The 17,263-nt window shown below is 38.0% G+C and overlaps 1 protein-coding gene and 2 long non-coding RNA genes across 8 annotated transcripts in view; 2 read left to right on the top strand and 1 right to left on the bottom strand.

The window, feature by feature from the left end:
• The window catches only part of LOC140121852 (uncharacterized), a 54,250-nt gene extending 53,668 nt beyond the window's left edge, over positions 1 to 582 (top strand). Inside the window, exon 3 of the long non-coding RNA XR_011854208.1 lies at positions 460 to 582. This is a non-coding gene — a long non-coding RNA (uncharacterized lncRNA). The remainder of the gene's footprint in view (positions 1 to 459) is intronic.
• EPHA7 (EPH receptor A7) overlaps positions 1 to 7,859 on the bottom strand; it is a 127,428-nt gene extending 119,569 nt beyond the window's left edge. The window contains exons 1-2 of one of the 5 annotated variants that reach the window (XM_072141942.1): positions 7,530 to 7,859; positions 1,373 to 1,437 (exon numbers count right to left, since the gene is read on the bottom strand). In XM_072141942.1, the coding sequence (XP_071998043.1) occupies positions 1,373 to 1,437; positions 7,530 to 7,614 (150 nt within the window). In that variant the 5' untranslated portion in view covers positions 7,615 to 7,859. The remainder of the gene's footprint in view (positions 1 to 1,372; positions 1,438 to 7,529) is intronic. The other 4 variants (XM_072141938.1, XM_072141939.1, XM_072141940.1 and 1 more) reach the window with 4 other exon arrangements.
• Positions 7,272 to 11,038, top strand: LOC140121851 (uncharacterized). 2 transcript variants are annotated; one of them, XR_011854206.1, is made up of 3 exons: positions 7,272 to 7,555; positions 8,626 to 8,762; positions 9,860 to 11,038. It is a non-coding gene; the product is annotated as an uncharacterized lncRNA (long non-coding RNA). The 2 variants fall into 2 exon arrangements; XR_011854207.1 differs by lacking the exon at positions 7,272 to 7,555 and adding an exon at positions 7,772 to 8,540.
• The last annotated feature ends 6,225 nt before the right edge of the window (positions 11,039 to 17,263 follow it).

Genomic DNA, 17,263 nt, shown 5'->3' with positions numbered 1-17,263 from the left:
TATACAGCATCAGTAAATAACAGTCATATAGGAGAATTTATGATGAATTTGTTTGAAATAAAAATGATGTCATTCTGTCCCTGGTAGAAACATAAATGGGCCACAAAGGGTCACATTCTATACCTAATATGTGGCGTAACTGTCACAAGGTGTCAGAAATTGATGATAAATTCCACCTGTCAGGTAGCAGATTTATAGACTTTTATTTAGTGTATAAATAGGATAAGACAGATTTGTGAGAAAATAACAATGACAAGTAAGCCAGGTGCCAGCACTTGCCAATATTGGTAGATATGTAAGAAAAGGATTCAGGATACATGAAACAGATGCCCAGTAAGGGAATTGTTCCCAGCATATTGCGTGCTTGTAGAATAAACTCATATACATTATCTTCACTAAAAAAAACTTATCAGTCATCTTAAGAATTGCAGCTTTACATTGTATGTCATTTCCTTACAGTTTCCCGTTGCTTCGCTTATATTAAAGCAGCCCTGACAGAAAAATTACTGAAATGAGACAATTTAGGAAAAATACCAACAGATATGCTTGGAAAAACCGATGGCAAGTATAGTGTACCAAAGCAAAGGCAAAATGTTTCTTCTCCATTATGTGACTCTGGAATATTCTGGAGCTTTAATACCCAAATTCTTACGGTGTGTACTTCAAAAATTATTTGCACAATGCAACATTGGCAATATCATATGTATATATACATATAAAAAATTTTTTTTTTTATTAGAGTTGTCATTCATATATAGCTTTAAATGTAATCCTTCATTTCAAAGATTTCTTCAGATTAAGTGTTGAATAACTCTGCTATCTTTTTTTCTGATATAAGGACATAGAATATGTTCAGTTACTGTTCTGGGCAGAATATGGGTCAACCAAACCCCACCATACTCTTACAATAGCGTGGATGGAAAGGCCAGAAGTATGTATGTATGTTAATGTTAAAGAAAATCAGTCCCTAGTTCTTACATGTTGTTTCTAAAGGTCAACTGAGAACAATATCTGCTAGGTAATCTTCTGTCCATTGGTAATTATTTCGTAAGTACTGAAGCGCTACATGAAAAGCATTTAAATGTGTGATGGAGCATCCAGTAATAGCCTCCCAGAATGTGGGAATGACACTTCAATTTGTGAACTAGATAAAGACATGCCTAGATAATACACAACTAAGAAGGTTGTGTACTGGGGCAGACATTATTGGTCTTTAATATTAAAATGTTCTGAAAACGTTTGCTGTACATGTGTTTTCCCATCCTACAAAATCTAAATCCTTCACCAATGCTTACTTAAAGCTCCCAGGCCAGCTCTCCCAGTCTGAGCATGTCAAGCATGAAATGAGCCATTCTTTTAGAAGAAATCTTACCCCACTGGATGGAGAGGAGATCCATTCCAATTCTGTCTGTTGTGCTTTGGAATCCAGCAATATAACTGCAAAAAAAATAGCTATTAATATTACAAAATTATCACAAATCTCTAAATGTCACATGAACGTTGAAGGAAAAATATTATCAAAAATGCCAATGAAGCAGAAAATTCTGGCATCTTATATGCTGCCTTCCGATCTCTTAGATACCAGAGTAGCCCTATATACTGTACATCATTGTGCTATACAAACTATATGCTTGGAGACTATGCCACAGACTGACACATTTCTTGTTGCATCTGATGTCTTAGGAATTGTGCATTTTGAGGAAAGACTGTCCTCATCATTTAGTTCTTATTTTTCCTTTTCACAGCTAAAGTTAGAAACCCACATTTTGGCTGGGATTGGCACTGGGCCTTCCACTAATGTAGGGGCTAACATCTCAATATCTTGTGGCATGAATATTCATTCATTTTTAGAAGTTGGAAATTTATTTTGTTAAATGTTTTTGTTACTTTCAGTGATTATGTTTTCTTTGTGGGTTTTGAGTTTGGTTCATAATATAGGCCATGGAAAGCAATGTATAAAAGTATCATTCTAGTGCACATCACATCCTAAGTCATCTCTACAATGTGCACAGGGAAAAGTAAAACAGGACACAGCCTGGAAGCGACTTCAGCTGCCAAAACAAGAATATCCGACTTCATCTGCTCCCGTTTTTAGAACAACACACACCACATGGAGAGCTAAAGCCTGCAGGAACGTAACATGTGCAGTCACACAATCACATCTTACTGTCCTTATAACAAAGCTAAACCTTGCAATATGGGGTAAGCACCAGCACAAGTCTCCACACCCTAAACACGGTGTTCATGTCACAATGTAGCTTTATAGTCTGCTTCTGTGACTTCTGTGATAGTCTTTGATTCTTAAGTGGTGCCTGCCATTATCATAATATAGAAGAACAAGTGCTGCTTGCTATGAACTGACCTCTCCAACCCATAAAATATGTATAAAGCAGCTGGATGTAGCTTTCCATGCTAAAGATTCGGATGTGTGCCAGCATCACCCCACAGCACACATTTCTACATCACTTACTGGGTGTAATGGTTCTACAATGAGACGTGTGGATTCAAGCAGAAGGACAAGAAATGGATATGTTTTGCCTGCAAGCGCTGGAGACTGATCTTTCTGCACAGACCCCTATTCCCAGGACTACGGCTATAAAGCGGCTCCAGGAAAGGCAGCAGTAGTCTCTCCTTATCTTGTGTCGGGGAAGCTTTGTGTGTCCTGTTTGGCTGGATCATTCACTGCTGACACTGAGCTGTGATCTGCATAATGCATTCATATCGCTCCAGGGGCTCTTCTTATTGTGCGTGGGTTCTGCTATACCTAGCCACTTCACCCATACATCTTATATCTCAACTGTAATTCACAAACTGCCCAAAAACTTCATTACCCATAACCAGGACTCCCCCTGTCATTCTCCAAGACTGGCTATAGATCAGAGTAGGAGATATTGAATAAAGAATCCTCTGGGGAAGCCACATACGACTGTCTCTTATAGAATCTGGGGGTGACATGATATATGGGACTTGTATAAGAAGAGTCTGCCCTGGTTTATGCATAATGCAATACAGGTTACCATCTGACAACAAGTTATAACATATAAAAGCTGTTATACAATAGTGCCAATGCTTCATAACATAGTGCATACTATACTATCCATTTTATTATACTGCCTAATGCTTCCATACATAATGTCTAAAGCAGAAGAGAGAGACAGGGCCATGTCCTGACAAGGTGGTGATGTTAGTAGCTGACACATGAAGCCGTAATCTAGGCAGGGTGCTCTGTGTGGTCACTATGCTCCTTCTACAGGCGCTGCAAGGAATTTTCCAACAAAACAAGCACAAAAGCTGAAGAAATGGCTGCAACAGCACATTGTTCTGACACTGCTCTCCCCTCCACAACACATTACTACTGTGATTACACTGCCTTTATTCTATACCTGCAACATTACATCCAAGTGGGTAGTAGAACAATCAGCTGTACACGCAAATGTACTACATCCAAGTGTATAGCATAACAATCAATAATTACTGCACTACTAATACCTGCAAAAGTACTACATCCAAGTGTATAGTATAACATTCAATAATTACTGCACTACTAATACCTGCAAAAGTACTACATCCAAGTGTATAGCATAACAATCAATAATTACTGCACTACTAATACCTGCAAAAGTACTACATCCAAGTGTATAGTATAACAATCAATAATTACTGCACTACTAATACCTGCAAAAGTACTACATCCAAGTGTATAGTATAACATTCAATATTTAATGTGCTACTATTACCTACAAAAGTACTACATCTAAGTGTACAGTACAAAAATCAATATTACCTGCACTACTATTACCTGCAAAAGTACTACATCCAGTGTATAGTATAACAATCAATATTTACCGCACTACTATTACCTGCAAAAGTACTACATCCAGTGTATAGTATAACAATCAATAATTACCACACTACTATTACCTGCAAAAGTACTACATCCAAGTGTATAGTATAACAATCAATAATTACCGCACTACTATTACCTGCAAAAGTACTACATCCAGTGTATAGTATAACAATCAATAATTACCGCACTACTATTACCTGCAAAAGTACTACATCCAGTGTATAGTATAACAATCAATATTTACCGCACTACTATTACCTGCAAAAGTACTACATCCAGTGTATAGTATAACAATCAATAATTACCACACTACTATTACCTGCAAAAGTACTACATCCAGTGTATAGTATAACAATCAATAATTACCGCACTACTATTACCTGCAAAAGTACTACATCCAGTGTATAGTATAACAATCAATATTTACCGCACTACTATTACCTGCAAAAGTACTACATCCAAGTGTATAGTATAACAATCAATAATTACCGCACTACTATTACCTGCAAAAGTACTACATCCAGTGTATAGTATAACAATCAATAATTACCGCACTACTATTACCTGCAAAAGTACTACATCCAGTGTATAGTATAACAATCAATAATTACTGCACTACTATTACCTGCAAAAGTACTACATCCAAGTGTATAGTATAACATTCAATATTTAATGTGCTACTATTACCTACAAAAGTACTACATCTAAGTGTACAGTACAAAAATTAATATTACCTGCAAAAGTACTACATCCAAGTGTATAGTATAACAATCAATATTTACCGCACTACTATTACCTGCAAAAGTACTACATCCAGTGTATAGTATAACAATCAATATTTACCGCACTACTATTACCTGCAAAAGTACTACATCCAAGTGTATGGTATAACAATCAATGTTTACTGTGCTACTTTTACCTGCGAAAATACTACATCCAAGTGTACAGTATATAAAAAAAAAAAAAAATCAATATTACCTGCACTACTACTACATCCATATGTACAGTATGACAGTCAATAATACCCGCACTAGCATCAGATTTCAGTTTGTGGTATTAGAAACGATATTACCCATTTATATCCAGGTGTGTAGTATAAGAATCAATATTACCCACACTGCCATTATATGCAGTAGACCTAGCATAGATAATAAGTACTACTGCTCCAAGTGTGTAGTATAATAATAATTACCCACATTAGTACTATATTCAACTGTGTAGTATAATAACCTGTCACTTCATCCAAGTAGTATAATAATAAATATTACCCGTCTAGTACTACTTTACCTAAGTGCGTGGAATATTAATTATGGCCTGCACCGAGTATAACAATAAATATTACATCTAAGTGTGTAGAACAATAATAAATATTATCTGCACTAGTACTGCTGCTCCAAGTGTGTGTAATGTAATAATGGATATTAACTGCACCAGTACTATATCCAAGAGGCTAGTTTTATCATCAACATTACTTACACTAGTACCACATCCAGGTGTATAGTGGTCAATATTATCCACAGTATTATTACTTTTTCCACTATGTGTAATATGTACTACCAAGTGTGTAGTACATCATTTAATATTAACTGCACTATTACTACATCTAAATATGTAGTGTAACAAGCAATATTTCCTGCACTAGTACTACATCCAAATGTGAAGAATCAATTATATAAGTTACATGTAGATGCACGATTACCACAGACCAAATACTCATATATATATATATATATATATATATATATATATATAATATATATATATATATATATATATATATGTGTGTGTGTGTTCAAAACTAATAGCCACACACAGCAAGAAAAAAAAAAGGTGTAAAATTCATACCAAGAGTATCCTGACTACTTTGGGACATATAAGCTGCACAAAAGTGGTCTGGGCCTGCAGCACAAATCACAAAAGTAATAATATTGCACGTACTGTAAGTCACACAGCTAATATATACCATTACTATAGTATGTCCTTTACTAATAGAGTGTACAAGTGTTATTCTTACTAGTGTAACTAGAGGGACAATAGGCAGACCATAAATATATACTTCATAACTGCTATAATTTCAATGATGTGACACCACATAACACAAGTTATGTTACTACATACTCTAGTAGTCCAGGGTCACACTACGTAGCACAAAATTTAAAATGATTACTACTTACACTATTAGCATGCGTGTAATATTATGCCACCCTGAACTAGCACTTAAATGTGTGACAGACACAAAAAAATATTATATGAACATACAATGGTAAGGAGACACAACACAATAGTACTATATTGTATCCCTATGTGGGACAGCAAACAACTAATATTAGTACTACATATTGTAGTGCTAAAGTGTGTGACAGAAGTGATATCACATATAAAATAACCTATGAATTGAGACACAAATAATAATTACTACTACCTGCTATAGTCCCGAGTTGTGTGTGACAGATAGTACACAACTACATATAATAGTACTGAAGTGTGTAACAGATATCTGACTGACAATACACAAATAACTGTATAAAAGTAGTGTAAAGTAATCCCATACACCACCTCAACTACTGTGTGTGGCAGTCAAGCACAAGTGACATCACTACATATACTAATAATGAGGTAAGTGATGGACAGCACACAATATCAACCCTGCTAAAGTAGCAATCGGATGTGAGCTGGACAGTACACAAGTAATAACTCTATACTAGTACTGAGGAGCTATCGACACTACAGAAGAGATAATACTACATACACTATTACTGAGGAGAGATAGACACTGCACAAGTAATATGGCTACATATAATAGTTCTGGCACTATTCTAATACTGAGGTATCATCCAGTACTCGAGTAACATTACTACCTGTAGTATCACTGAGGTAGCAGCCAGTACACGAGTAATGTTACTATCTGTAATATCACTGAGGTATCAGTCAGTACACAAGTAATGTAATATCACTGAGGTAGCAGCCAGTACACGAGTAATGTTACTATCTGTAATATCACTGAGGTATTGGTCAGTACACAAGTAATGTAATATCACTGAGGTAGCAGCCAGTACACAAGTAATGTTACTACCTGTAATATCACTGAGGTATTGGTCAGTACACAAGTAATGTTACTACCTGTAGTCTCATTGAGGTATCAGCCAGTACATGGATAATGTTAATACCTGTAGTATCACTGAGATATTGGTCAGTAAACAAGTCATGTCACTACCTGTAGTATCACTGAGGTATCAGCCGGTACACTAGTAATGTCACTACCTGTAGTATCACTGAGGTATCAGCCGGTACACTAGTAATGTCACTACCTGTAGTATCACTGAGGTATCAGCCGTTACACAGGTAATGTAGTATCACTGAGGTATCAGCCGGTACACAGGTAATGTAGTATCAGCCAGTAATGAGGTATCAGCCAGTACACTAGTCCCCAGTGTCTATGACACTAGACAGCCCTGGCTGCGGTCTCGCCCCTGCACTGCCCCATGGGGGCGCTATAAATACAGCTCCCGGTGATGCTGATGGCAGGCGGGCTCCTCCGGGGACTGCCCTATACATAGCCCGGCGTCTTTCTTGCCATGACGTGCACAGAGTTTCTCCAGCAGGCAGTAAACTTCTCTCCCCCGCTGTGTGGCGATGCCGCCGCTCCACGGGATGCAGTGGGGAAACTTTGTGGCGCTCTTACCTTCCTTGGCAGTCTGTGTGTCCCCGGTATGTGCAAATAGAGAGAGACAGAGGGATAGGGTAATCCAGGAGCCCCGGGAGGACATGGTGCATGGGGGTGCACGATCCGGGCAGCTGCCTTGTGCGGTGTGCGTGCGCCGCTGGGCTCCGGGCTGGGACTCTCAGGTGCTGCTGGCTGGATACATTCCGCTGCACTGTGAGGGATGCGCGCCCCTGCTCCTGCGATGTGCCAGCCTCTGACTGCAGCCCACTGCTAGAGTCTAGCGGGTTAAAGGAGCTGTGCGCACGTCAGCGCCATGTGACGGCTGTGGGCGGAGCCAGAGAAGTGTGTGGCACGGAGTGCCCAGTGCCCGGCCAACCGCACACACAGTGACGAGCCACAAGTTCTTCTCTATAGAGAGATCCAACATGTAGGCAGCACAGGAATTAGGACATCACATGCAGTGCGCTCTGCTACATATTAACCCATGAACATCCAGACAAAGAAAGTAAAAGACTTGTCAATACACAAGAAGTGAATCATTCCTGATATCCCTAGCACACGGAAAACACTAATAGCCTGATCCAATGCATTTCTTTATATCAAAGACAGGATAGCAAATCTCCACCTCTCACCGGGTTATGAAAATATAAAATCTAAACGAAATGATGTGATGCATTGGAGACGCTTCTAGTGTCAAAGTCTGTGTTCCCATTAACATGCGCATAGATACGTTTTTTTGTCTTCTCCTTGTACACACTACATTGTTTTGCATTGCAGTTTATAAAATGTTTCATCAAAAGATCTTTTCCATCAATATAGGATTTTATCGTCCTCTTTTTCTACTGCAAATGGACACACATTGTGCGTAACTGCACCAAAAATAGCGCTCACGCTGTAACCATGTCGTTATATCACCAGGGGACAACATAGGTCCCAACGTAGGGGCTTTCCTTAATTTACTGCCATCCTTTATTAGGTACAAGATACTTAGTGACTATTCTACGGATTATAACAAATTCTTCACTATAGGTAGGGGACAAGTATATTTTACTTATTTTGTTATAAAGCGTCATCTTATTTTGTGGTAGATCTTTTCTCTTTGCTTTTTTTTTAGGAACTTTTAGAATCTGAGTAATTTACTTGATCACATAACATTTCTTCTACCGTCATCCTTTTCAAAGTGTGATCTCGATACCAAGATGTCCCATTCTGCATTGCTTGGCTCAGGGTGTATATTGGCAGCTTTCATTGGTGAGCAGTCCGATCTACAACATTTTGTAGAGAGACCTTAAAGCACATCAGATTCCCTGATGATAGATGATTTATTCTCCCCTTCCCATCCCTTCCCCCTTTGCAGTAATGTGATTTTAGTATAAAAGAAATGGATGCATTTAAATGAGCCTAAGGTGCTCCTCAGAGTCCTTTAAGGTTTGTGTTGTGTTCAGCCCTGTGTAAACATGTATTATTTTTGTAAATAGTTTCTGCTGGTAGAATGTATAGCTTTTAGGGCAGCACGGTGGGTTAGTGGCATTACAGCCTTGCAGCGGTGATGATCTGGGTTCAAGTCCCAGGGTCAACATCTGCAAAGAGTTTGTATGTTCTCTCCATGTTTGTGTGGGTTTCCTCCAGGTCCCCCAGTTTCCTTCCACGCTCCAAAACATACTGGTAGGTTGATTAGATAGTGAACCCCATGAGGACAGGGACCGATTTGGCAAGCTCTGTGCAGCGCTGCGTAATCTGTGTGCGCTATATAAATGAAGAATTATTATTATTATTATAGCTGCGGAATCCTGAAAGATGTATACAGTGTGCAGCACTGTAAAAGGTGCTCTTGGAGAGTTCTGCAAGATTCTGAAAGTTTTCGAAATTGTTGAAGCTCTCTGTGCTGTAAAGTCCTGGAAATATCGGAAGCTCTCCGATATGTGCAGTTCTATAAAACAATTTGTCAACAGTCTATGGCACCTAATCCTGCAAGCTTTGTGAGCAGTTCTGTGTTAGAGCTGTATACAGTCTATGGCACCTGATCCTGCAAGCTTTGTGATAAGTGCAATCTCTTGTATACAACATCATATACCTAGTGGAAAGCACTGGACACACATCGACATTCATATAAGCACTTATAACTGTGCCCATGTAATTACCAGCAGGAGGGACACTATTTCTCTTAGAGCGCAGCTATTTAACGCTTTATTAGCCATGGCGTAATAAAGGAATTTGTTAGTTTTAAAGATTTTCCATGGTCTGTATATGGTATTGAATTTTATGCCAATTGTGTTACCTGTAACAACAGGCACTCATGGACCTGACGCTGTTTCTCAAATAAATCAAACCTTTTTTTCTTATTTCAGAAAATATTGGGTGGCGAAAATGATTGATTCATCAACAAATTTATCTCATGGGCTTTCTGTGATTTTTGGAAATCGCTGGAGAATGTGAAATAACATTAAATAAGAAAACTATTACTTCCACTAAATCTCCTGCCACTCCAAGGGTCCCTGTCACTTCTTCAACGCAGATGTCACATAATCATTCAAGGATCACCGCTGAGACCAGTTATTGACTGCAGCCAATACCAGCGATCTCATGAATAATGTATTTAACATAATCTCTGTAGAAACCATGGGGACCACTAGATCGATGGGAGATTGAAATTAAAAAAATTAAAAAAAACATACTATTTGCTACACTTAAAGTGTAGCTAAGGTAAAGAAGCATTACTTAAGCATGTCCTTCTTTCCCCCTGCCTTTCTTCCTTATTTAAACAGTTTGCATAAATCAGCTCCATCTCTCCATACACCACTGGCAGCTGATTAGTTGAGAACATGATAATGTTACTAATGACTTAACCCAGTGATGGCGAACCTTTTAGAGCCTCTGTGCCCAAACTTTAACCAAAAGCCTCTTATTTATTGCAAAGTGTCAGCACAGCAATTTAAGCAGTAATTTATTTCTCCTTGTTCTTTGACAATTTTCAATCGTTCAGCTTACTAAAGACACCAACGCAGTTGAAAGGAGGAGGGCAAATTCGCCTTTCATTGTAGGAAGATTCTGTAGGAAGATTCTTTGAGTCCTGTCTGGTGAACTTCATGCTGGGGTGATGGCCTGGGTGCCCACAGAGAGGGCTCTGAGTGCCGCCTCTGGCACCAGTGCCATAGGTTCGCCACCACTGACTTAACCCTTTACAGATAGACCCTGGATAGTCTAATCTCATCAGAGAGCATCATCAATGTAGATATGCTCTAGGTATGGAAAGAGTCAATCATTAGTCTCGTTATCTGTCTGTAGTGCATAGACCTTAAGGATGCATTCACACATTGCATTACGTATTATGCTGCATTTTTGACACATTCCAAAGGCTTGCCTTGATCACATGCCTTGATCACATGCTAAGGTTATATTGTGTTTCTACTGTATTTGCTAAAACGCAATTTAACCTCCGCATGTGATCACAATTCAAGCCTTTGGAATGCTTAAAAAATGCATTTGTTACAAAGTTTACTATTATCACCTACTCTATTAATTAAAAAAATTAAAAGACTGCTTCAAAGGTCAGATGGTTATTTATACTGTGTTAGTATTTTCCAATGATTGTTTTGATTGTTGTTTCAAATGTTATTGTAAGTTGTCTATTTAATGGTTAATATTTTTAGAGTTTGTATGTTCTCTCTGTGTTTTCGTGGTTTTTCTCCAGGTCCTCCGGTTTCCTCCCACACTCCATATCATACTGGTAGGTTGATTAGAATGTGAGCCCCATGGAGACAGGAACTGATCTGGCAAGCTCTTTGTAGCGCTGCGTAATCTGTGTGCACAATAAAAATAAAGGAATTATTAGTATTATAGGCTTGAGGGATGACTTTAAATAGATTGCAGCAAGGTAGCTACACACAAAACCCTGACCCTGAAGCAAGTTGTCTATGAACGATTTAGCATGCGGGACAGGTAGACAACTATCCCAGGCTAATGTGGAATACTCACCGCTGCTACAAATAAAGTATTTAATGTACCTAATATGGTACCCTGGAATTAGGCTAATCTTTGTCACAAATTAAGACAACAAGCTCAGCTGCGTAGTTATACCCTTAGCGCCTTTTTTTTTATGTTGCTAATGTCATGTGTTATTAAGCACTTTTCAAAATTTTAGTTAGTCGCATAATCTTGTATAATCTTTGAGCCCAATTTTTAACCATTTTAAAAAAATAAATCTGTCATACAATGTTTTTCAAATTACTAGTGAAAATAACTTGCCTGAAGGTTAAAACCCACCCGAGTTGCAAGAGAAAGATCCTAGGAATAGTCATAGAGGCAGCCAATCACAATGCAAAGTCTGGGACAACAATTTGGTGGTGAGCAGTGGCAATTTATATAAGATGTCATCTTTCTGTGAATGTGTGTATTACACCATATATTCTATACAACAACATGAAGCAGGATCAGTAGAGTTCCTGGGAACATGGCAGAACCTGGGCAGCATTAATTCTCACAGGACACTTGTATGAGTGACTTAAGACATTGCCTACATTCATGAGAGCACCAATTAATGAATGCATTGATTAATATATGCATGGGTAATCTGCATGAGTGACAGGAGCACAATATCAAGCGGGAAATACATTGAGACTTCTCTGCAATACATAATGAAGTTTGGTTAGGCTGCTCATTATTACCTTAGTCTACATTCCTGCTAAGTAACGCGACGGGAATGCGGTTGCCATGTCACTCCAAACGCTGGACAAGTGTTTAGCAAATGGACAATGCCCTGACATCTCCTGAGATCAATACTTTCCTGGCAGGCAAGTTGGCACACATTATGGAGAGACTACTTCAGCCAGGACCTGTGGGACCTCCAGGCATTTCAACTTTCTGTTATCTGTTCATTCAATAATTCATTTTCTTACTTGATTATTTGTTAATTTGTCAGGAGTCACAATGTGGATTTAAGTGTAGGACAGTGTTCTGCAAACTGTGGCTCTCTAGGTCTTTTCAAAGTATACTAGGAGGTAAAATGTAACATCAGTTTCTCAAAAAATATGTCTCTCCTTAAAAGCACTAATCCCCCTGGAGGTCTTATATTATTATATAGTGCGAATACTCACAACCAGTAAGCTCCTATGGACTTCTACAGAAGGTGTCATCATCTGCAGAAACAAAAAGTCAAATTTACCTTTGTCATGCGATATATATATATATATATATAAGATATGTTATTAGGCCCCTTGCTGTGTTGTATTTCTTGCATTGCATTATGGTGTTCGATGTTTACAGTTTAGAGACATTGATAAATGAAATCACATCTTTTTCATAAGATCTAGATTCTTTCTACATCTGGAGAACACAACAGACCTGGTACTGTCCCACAAATTCGGGGACATTTTGGAGGTAGTTTAGCTGACACCTAGCTATGCACATTAGCATTCAAAATTAGAATAGTTTAACTAGCTTATCGCTTGTAGATCTATGGCTTCTTAATAGACTGTAAAAATGGGGGAGATGTATTAATGTGTTGGTCTTTAGACCAATGCAGAGTATAACTAGACAGATCTCTGCTGAGCCAGTTTTATCCATGTGTCTGATGCTGGATGATTAATCTGGTGCAGTATAAGACTGGTGAGTCATATTTTGCCTAGTTTACTTTGCTTTGCCACAATATTGTATTGTACTGTATTGTACCGAACTATCTGGTGCATGGGCTATTTTCTGTCCAGTCACGCCATCTATTTACTGAATATAGGCCCCTTTTTCCATAAAAATGCCTAAAAATGGTCTAAAATGTGGTGCACTGCATTGCAGGTGCAAATTATTCAAGTTTTTTTTTTTACATAGACAAGTTGATACGTCTCCCCCACTATGTTGTGCTGAGGCCTGAGATAGATGAGTCATAGCCCTAAAATCACAGTGTGTTACCACAAATCAACAGTGGCTAGCTAACCTGAAGGGACATATAGTCGCAGATAAGCCTATCCATATACTACATACAAAAATTCTGACCTCAAAGGGATTTTCATAAACTGAATGTATCCATTCTATGCTGGCTAGAGGAGAAATACCTGGGGTCCAACTACTTTGACCTCCATTGTTTTATGAGAAAAGGGGCTACAAGTGCCCCATGTAAATGCAACAGTGGTGAGCATGCCTGACCAGAACTTCTACGAGATGGCCACATATAGATGCCCTAGATCTCAATTTTCCTATTAACTTTGGTTAGAATTATATTAGCAATGAGAACTTCAGCACTCAGATTCCCTATCCAATAAAGTAAAAATGTATATGGAGAAAAAAATGTTTCATTGACTTTCCTGCTGCTGTGCAGTGAGGTACAACATAGCTCCATTCAGTTTCCAGCCCCTGGACAGCAAGGTCCCAGGAGAACTAATGTGCACGGCATAACCAAAGAAGCCTCATTCTCTTTATTTGCATGAAAAACACAATCCTAGAGGCTGAACTGCAACTGATCATACTGCTGAGGCATATCCTAGTGATATGCAATTCAATTACAATATGGGAATACCCCTTTAATGTCATCTCCTTTTATATATACGTATGACCTTCACATAGGCTGTAAGGTCCCCAAGGCATGATTATACGTGTTGCATTTTAATGCCACAGAAATAATAGTAGACAAGAAATATGCACTTCTATAAATCAGAGCTTCAGAAGCATCTACAGTAAATGTATGAAGATTACATTATTAATGTATGTTACTTATGTTTCAATCAATAATTGTATCTTTCAATGCCTTTTAATGCAATATGATATTATGAATCTAATCTCTGCGTAATGAAAAGGGTTAATGTGAGAAAATGGATTCCCAAAATCTTATGATGAATGGTTCCTGCAGAGACAAATAGTCACTTGGCAGACATCTGTAATGTACAACTCGTTTATTATGTACCTTAATGCTTAGCTTAGCATCTATTCCTGCAGGTGTAAGGCTAGTTATACACTGATCACTAAGTGCTACATATAAGGACAGAAGACACTGCCAGTAGCAAACCATTAGAGGGACAGTACCCAAACATCTGGAAAGTTATCCTTATCATAAAAGTGATACATTAATAAGTTAGCACTATGTTACTCAAGCTTGGTCCCTAACTGCACATTAGCACCAGCTATCTTAATTATTTTATAGAACTTCTTTGGGTAATAACATCTAAAAAATATATATTGTTTCACCTACCTGTGATCTTACCTATTGCCTGGGAGAGGACAGCTGTGATCAGGTAAAACTCTCCCCGCTGAGCCAATACCTTATGGATTTTAACTTTCAAGTTGGAAAAGGATCCCGCTAACGGGTAAAGAGAAATGGAGATGCCATTCTGAATTCAATGGAACCTAGTGACCTGATAGAACTTCTCCATTCCTTTTTTTTCCCATACCCCTTCCTTTCCCTTTCCCTCTCTCCTGTGGGTCCCAGACCCAATGTTTGTATCGTTGACCCTATGTTGGGGTATTGTTTTCCTATAAAATTGGAAAAACTCAATAAATACAGTTTTAAAGAAAAACCCAAAACTCTCCCCACCCAGAGGTTTCACCCCTTTAGCAATATGATGTTGACTGTGATGCTGACAAATAGAAAGGTTCCCTTTACTATTTGCCCATCATCCTTGGTTGTACAGTTAATATGGAGAAAAACAACCATCAAAATTTTATGCATTTAAAATACATAAATACTCGACTTACAGACAACCCCTAGTTACAAACAGTGTCTGCAATGAAGCTTTATTGTTAATCCTGGTTCTTAGGACAACCCAACATTTTTAAAATACAATTGTCCCAGAGACCAAAAAAATTCTTGCTGGGGTTACAAATATAAAGTATACAGTTCCAACTTACATACAAACTCAACTTAAGAACAACCCTACAGAACTTATCTTGTATGTAACCCGGGGACTGCCTGTATTGACAAACTCAATACTTCATACCACTAGTTAGTTACTACTTGCTGTTTGTGATAATAGCATTTTTGCTGAGTGCTTGGTAGGTTTATCAAGTATTCTCTCTCAGGTTCAGATATTGAAAATGCCCAAGATTTTTATTCACTTGTCACCCATGTGCACTGAGAATTGCATTCCTGAGAAACAAGTGAAAGATCCCGGGAGCTTGAACCCAATAAACAACATAAAGTGCCAGTCTTCTTTCACATTAGAGAACACGGATAAACCACGTAAATCTACAACCTCAGATTAAGTATGTAATCTCTACTGCTGTGTCTATGACATACAATATGTTTCTTGCTTTTGGTTCAGCACAGAAACCTTGTATTGTTTTCTGGATGCCTAAATTGGACACAAAGAAATGCAGTGACTGGAAATAATAAAGCACTTTCCGGAGTCAGTGTACTGAAGCTGAAGTTAACAGAATTAGTTTGAGGCCTGTTCTTTAAAATTACAGTTTAAGAGAAGAATATATCAAGATGCAATCTCTTCCCGTAAAAACTTCAAACATGGGCTTTTCTGTAAAAGAAAAGAATGACCAAACTACTGCAAAGAAAGTCCTCTACAGATTTACCAAGTTTTTTGTTTATTTTGAAAATGCTGATTTTTTTGTTTTCACAATTTATTAGTTCAACAAAAAAATATTCCTTATATATTCCTTGCAAAAATATTCCTTTTTATGTTACAGATGAAAAATGTTATTATAAAATTGAAGAAAACATTGAGTATACCCACTGAATTATTAGTGTCCCATATCATGTTTTATAGATGATCATTCCACAAAAGAGAAGTTTTCACAATGAAGATAATGAAAAATTAATAAAAATATGGAATTGACACTAATAGCCAAAAATTAACAAAAATATAAACACAAAGGGCTGATATTAACTGAATATAGGGAAACTTTACCTTATTTATGCAGTACTGGACAACAATAAAAGGAATTGCAAGAATTTACAAAGGATCTTATAAACTTAAAAACATACTTTGCTAGACCTTAAATTACCAGACAAAAATCTTCAATAGACTTAAAGAAAAAAACAAACATAATTTACTTATCCTTCATTGGATTCATGTTCTGGCATTGTGCCTTTACTCTAAGGGTTTTTTGTAGAGGTGGTGATGTGTTGCAAATTATCACAAATTATCATAATGTTAAAACTGGGTTCTCTGTTATTGGGATGTGGAGTAGCATGGCTTGGTGCAAGGCGCAGAGGCCTCTGCACACCCCAGTTGCCTCTGCAGGAACACCCACTTGAGTGTTCTAACGCAATTCTCTTCTTCTTTCAGACATTGTTGGGTTCTATGGAGCTACTTACTGCACACACATAGTAGCTCTGAATTCTCGGGTTAGTAATGAGATGAAATACTCACCATTTCCCATTCAGCATCTTTTAACCCCTACTTACAAATTATGCTACTGCCACCAAAAACTTATATAGGTGTATTTTACATATTACATATTATATCCGCTTTGAACATTCCAAAATATCCAGCCACTGCACCATCCATATAAAGAACAAACATAGCCTTGTGTTTTATCCTTTACTTTTATGATCTGTGCTGGATTTATGGCCAGAAGTAATAAATATGGATCTATTGTTCAAGTGACCCCCTTTAACAAATCACAGGACACAAGTGCCACATCCCTCTTATCCCCTTCACGCACCTGGGCATAATACTATGTCCCTGCGGGAAGATACTTCCCGCACCAGGAGGTGCTACTAAGCCCAGCTTCTGGCAACGGCTCACAAACGGAGCCGATACCAGAAGCAGCGGTTGTCAGCTGTATATTATAGCCATGCTCTAACACCCGGGATT

The sequence above is a fragment of the Engystomops pustulosus genome, chromosome 3 (assembly GCF_040894005.1).
Source record: "Engystomops pustulosus chromosome 3, aEngPut4.maternal, whole genome shotgun sequence".
NCBI lineage: Eukaryota > Metazoa > Chordata > Amphibia > Anura > Leptodactylidae > Engystomops > Engystomops pustulosus.
This window is presented reverse-complemented; position numbering and strand designations above follow the sequence as displayed.